This window comes from Saccostrea cucullata, unplaced genomic scaffold, assembly GCF_032062105.1.
Source record: "Saccostrea cucullata isolate Sc308-1 unplaced genomic scaffold, CSIRO_AGI_Scuc_v1 ctg22282, whole genome shotgun sequence".
NCBI lineage: Eukaryota > Metazoa > Mollusca > Bivalvia > Ostreida > Ostreidae > Saccostrea > Saccostrea cuccullata.
In genome coordinates, this window is record NW_026934469.1 from 822 (window position 1) to 6051 (window position 5230).

At 28.5% G+C, this 5230-nt stretch overlaps 1 protein-coding gene across 2 annotated transcripts; it reads left to right on the forward strand.

The window, feature by feature from the left end:
- Positions 1 to 438: 438 nt before the first annotated feature.
- On the forward strand, positions 439 to 1739 carry LOC134240821 (uncharacterized). 2 transcript variants are annotated; one of them, XM_062722895.1, is made up of 5 exons: positions 439 to 662; positions 791 to 907; positions 1059 to 1167; positions 1302 to 1417; positions 1527 to 1739. In XM_062722895.1, exons 1-5 carry the CDS (start codon positions 449 to 451, stop codon positions 1586 to 1588), a joined length of 618 nt encoding a protein of 205 aa, XP_062578879.1. In that variant the 5' UTR covers positions 439 to 448; the 3' UTR covers positions 1589 to 1739. The 2 variants fall into 2 exon arrangements, with proteins under 2 accessions (XP_062578879.1, XP_062578880.1); XM_062722896.1 differs by having other exon boundaries at positions 1305 to 1417.
- Positions 1740 to 5230: the final 3491 nt, after the last annotated feature.

Here is a 5230-nt window from a genome sequence, read left to right on the forward strand (position 1 = left end):
ATAGTGTTTCACAAACACATTTTGTTTTAATACAGGTGTCCCACATAGGTAAAACGTCTCAATCACTAATTATTCTGTAGCTCTTTTTGCATTTAAAATTTACAGTGTATCTAAAACTATTCACTGGTATCAAAATAAATACTATTAAATATTCATAAAACGTGTTAGGGTAAATATTTATTTCAGACATCATAGTTTATCACCCAATGCATATATTTTTTTTATGTTTACGCATAGGATTTTAAAAATTATCATTGCTGTCCTAAGAACCTTTGAAACTATTCTTTACAGGAATTTAAAAAAAAGAAATACTTTGTAAAGGAATTATTCACATTTTCCATTACATGAACAAGCATACATGTATAATGACTACATTTTTATACATACAAAAATTCCTTGGTCAATGCGGAAAAAAATTTTAAAAATCACATTTGTAATATTGTAGACTATGGCGTTCCAGAATTGCCCCGCTTCGAGATCGACAGTTTCCTTCACCAAATGTCCAAGCACACATGAAGAGTGGATGGCTGCATCCAGACGAAAAAATTGCTCAAGCATTTCCCAAAACTGTACTAGTCCGAAAAATTTCAGATATCATTGTGTTTCAAACGCCTTCATGAATGAAACTATTGAAGTGTGTGCTCCTGGATTATTTCTTTTAGGTAGATACTTTGTGTAAGAGGAAGTGTTCTTGTTAAATATCTAAAAGTTTTCAATTTAAGTTTTGTGTATAAATTGTTTTTGGCCACTTTATGAAAATCATAGTAACAGTTTGTGGTTTTTTTTTCAGGATTTTGTCCAGAATATAATTTCCGTGGGGAACGAATACAAGATAACTATAATGCTGATTGTAAACGTTATGCAGAGCCTTGCCCCAACAGATACGAATCTTGGAAGTCCTACAAATGTAATCGCTGTTATATTTACATTTAAATGCAATGAGAAACGTTAAGTTATATTGTCTGAGAACATATAAAATAAAATTCGTTTTTGCAAAAACAATTGTTAAATTTTATCAGCTTTAAATTGTACTTCATAAAAAATCCTTTTTATTTCAGTTCCAGAATGTGTTACTTTGAAAAAACCAAAGCACAGAAGTGAATATTTATTATCGAATAAAGCGTCAAATTTTAGTTTAGTGAAGGAAAAAATGAAAAGACCTGAAGTGTAAGTGCCGTTTACATAGATAAATTTAGAATTTCATGTGCATCTATCATTTAGATTTCTTTTAATGTTATATATATTGAATTCAGCTATATCATATTATATATATTCATGTACAGTGTATATTTAATTTTCAGCAGTATAGAAACCTCTGTGGACGTGATTTTATGGTCCTGTCTGAGCGTTTCATGCGTTGTATTCATATCAATCTGTGTATTCCTTTTTATTTATAAAAGAAAGCAAAGAATAGAAGGTATACTAAGCATTTTTTGTCATCTTGAAATTTATACAATTTCTATAATATTTTTATTTAATATATTGTACAGAAAATTTATTGACTAATGTTAATAATTTTCTTACAGAGAAATATTCCAAAGAAAAGAGACCACTTAATGATATCGAATCCCAAAAAAGGGATTCCTAAAAAATCGGATAGAGTAATTATTGTCACATAACTTACTAATTATCAACAACTATATGAAGACATTTGCAGGACATTCAATTTCATAACAGACAAGAAATCGTTATTTTAACTTAGTACTTACAAATAGTAAACATTTCTAATATTTGCAAGAATGTCCTCAATTGAAAGTGTTCAATGAACTATAACACAGCTCAATTACATTTTACTATCTATTGTAAATCTTAAAGGTTTTTCATATCGATTGAAATTACTTGCTGTTCTGTATTTTAACTGTTGTAAAAAATTAAGCTTGAATTATAATAAGAACTATGGTGTATTTTTGTTTTCGTTTTTTTTTTTTTTGTTTTGTTTTGTTGTTATAGTTGAAAGAATATTCCGATACTCTCGTTTAAATGTTGTGTTTTATTCTAATGTTCATATTTGTGTCATATTGGAATTTTGAATTTATCGGATGGTACTATAGTATGTCATAGTGTAATTTTTGTATTTATAATTACTACCACTCAGTAAATTCAAGAATTACAATGTGACATTTGTTTAGTTCTCAGTTTTATTTTAACCCTCATTTACATGTACATGAATACATGTACCAATTAATATCTAGCTACCAATGGCTTTCATCAAACTCTTTATTTTGAAAAAAAAGTTTATTTGGAGATAAATGAACTTGTCGATTGAACAACTGTGAAATGACTCTTCATGTTAACTGTATAGTAATGTTTTGTGTTGATTAAAATATGTATTTTTGTGATGCATTTGATTAATTTTCTAAGCAGGAATTACATGTTCCATAGAGAGAGAGATTTTGTAAGAGTGTACAGTGTGCATTTATAAAACTTTCAGTCTAGATTTCTGCAAAAGTGGATGATTTAATTAATGAGGGAGGTAAAACAAAAGTTGTTTCATTCACAATTTAGTGTATGGGTGAATTTAAATTTGGGTAATATAGCTTACACGTACATGCATGTTGAAGCAAAATATGAGCAAGATGAATATTAATCTGAGTACATTAATTAAAAAATTAATTAGTACATTTTTGTATATAATATATAGTCTATGCATGAAAAAGAAGGAAGTTGAATATTTACAATTGTTTTAATGTGCGAATGTCAAGTAGTATTTAAAGCTTTTACGTCCGTGCTGTCTCTAGTAATCACCACTACACACACTGATGGAAATGTTTGATCAAAACGGTTGAACGTATCTATTTCCTGATATACTTCAGTAATGTGTATTTCGATCCTTATTGACATCATGTTCATTTTTAGTTTGAACCAGTTTCAATGTATAATTCATTATATAATAGTATTTTGCAGTGGATGTTTCTTTAAAAACTAGAAATAAAATTGGCACATTTTGGAGCGCTTAATTACAAAAATCCCCACTGTGCATTCTGTAAATGAATAGCATTTGAATAATACAATTTAGTGAGGGTGAAGTTTTTTGAAAACTTATAGCAAAATTTTTATTTTCAACGACTTTATAATGCAATTTACTTGGGGTAAACCAATTCGCGACAATTAATTTTCATAATGAAGTTTTTTTTTCGATTCAGTTGTTAATTGACACAAAAACTTTTAGGACAAGTCTCTGCAACGAGAAATATTCGCGGGGACAAGGCTCCTGCATATCTCGCAAAAATTTCTCGCACGCGTATAAAAGTTTGTTTACAGTATCAAAGGAAATGTCCAGAATGGTAGTTCGTACGTACCTACATACTGTTGGATGATGCGGTCCCTTCTAAAGCCTGCAGAGCAATTTACGCCATCTTTTCTTGGTAACGGCCTAAAGACATATATAGTAAAAAAAAACTCAGCGAAGAGAATGGTTAATATCCCCTAATTAAGTTTGTTTTAAGAACGACCTACCCTTCACATTTTTTTCCCGTAGGATCTCCCTAAATAAGCTAGGATGCCCACGACACATTACAACTCCACTTTGAAAATAATTTTTGCTTGACAAGTGCATTTAGATATGTTGATTTTATTTCATTTACATAATTTATCCACTCTGACAAATGTACAGATTTTGATATATCCTGAAAAATCAATTGTTATGATATAATTACCTTTCCGGTTTAAAATTTCAAACTACATTGACATTTATTTTTATAATTATTGAAAATCAAATAAGTCGTTAAGGTATTTAATTCCTTATTCCATGAAATTAAATACACAACAAATGTGTAGGTGTTAAATACTCGGTATAGTCAGATTTAATTTCCATTTACTACTATACATGTAATCATTTTAGGGTGGGATGTGTCCTAAGTTATGACCTTGAATTTTGGTAAAAATTATCTCTCTTTTTTATGAATAAAAAATCAATTTTAATAAATTATTTGGGGAAAAAAAACATTAGTCATTCTATTCTAATGTTTCCGTGCATCTTTCACCACAGTATTTAATGATATCCTTGTTATCTGAATTTTTAAACTTTTTCCCCATAGACTTAAGTGCAATCTTTGCTACTAAACTACTGCTTAGTTTATGAAATTTTTAAAAGCTCTTTCTGTAAAATCCTTTTCTAATATACAATGCTTTAATTTAATATCTCAATATTAATATATAACTGCATTAACATGTGTTTGATGGACATTTAAGGGTAGAGAATTTGGTCATATTAGGGATGGAAATCCTTTTAAATTGTGCAGATGTACAAGTAAATATAAAGGCACATGTACTTCTATTAACAAAAAGAAAACTATTTATTTTAGAAGGAAATTATCTATATTGAACATGACTTTTATGCTTTTAACATCTCTGTTGAAACAAACTTTAGAAACATATTGATTAGTGGCTTTATAAAAAAAAATTCACTTATTTTGTGTTAATATTTTTTTTTATTTTTTAGACAAGATTAATAAAGATTAAATTTTGTCATATTTTGCTGAGAACGTATTATAAGAAATATTCGTCAAAAATGCTTTAATGTTGAGAAACGAAATGGTCTCGCACTGTGTATATTTTTGCGTAGCTCATTAGAATGCACAATTGACAATGTCGATTATTTTAAGTCAATGTCATTGGATTAAAGTTTTCGGGCATTTTTTTTTTGTTCATGGATGTGGTTTAAACTTATTCTGGATGACGCAAAATGTGGAAATTTGTTTTTAAAAAAAATGCCAGCTGTTGATTAACTGATCAATTTCAACAGAAATCGACGTTAGTTTTGCTACATCTAATAGAGGCAAACTTCATAATTTGCTCAACAATATTTTTCATTTCATCTAAAAACTACTATGACGTGTATTTTCATGCCAGTGTGTTAATAAGTAACTTGAGGTCAGTTTGTATTTCAGATCCAAATGCTCAATTTTATATTCCCAAAGAATTATGTTTTGGATATACTGCTAATGAAAATAAAATGGCGAACTATTTCATTTTCATCTCACAATAAGATAAATAAAAAAAATGTATGGTTTATGTCCCTCACAGCTTCGTTCAGATATACTAAATGAAATTCAGGCAGATTTGGAAGAAAATTGGAAAATTAGTATGAATTATTATAATAAGGATTACTTAAAGGAAGTTATTGTAAATGGATCGAAGAATGAAAACAAATTATTAGATATTTTACTGTACATGTACTTGAAAAAAAAGAAATGACATTAACAAAAACTTGTAAATGAACAGAGAATGG

Coding starts and splice junctions, on each gene's coding strand:
- LOC134240821 (XM_062722895.1), top strand. CDS start 449: ATGGCGTTCCAGAATTGCCCCGCTTCGAGATCGACAGTTTCCTTCACC. Junction 663..790: donor TCCTGGATTATTTCTTTTAG/GTAGATACTTTG, acceptor TTTTTTTTTCAG/GATTTTGTCCAGAATATAAT. Junction 908..1,058: donor ATCTTGGAAGTCCTACAAAT/GTAATCGCTGTT, acceptor TTTTTATTTCAG/TTCCAGAATGTGTTACTTTG.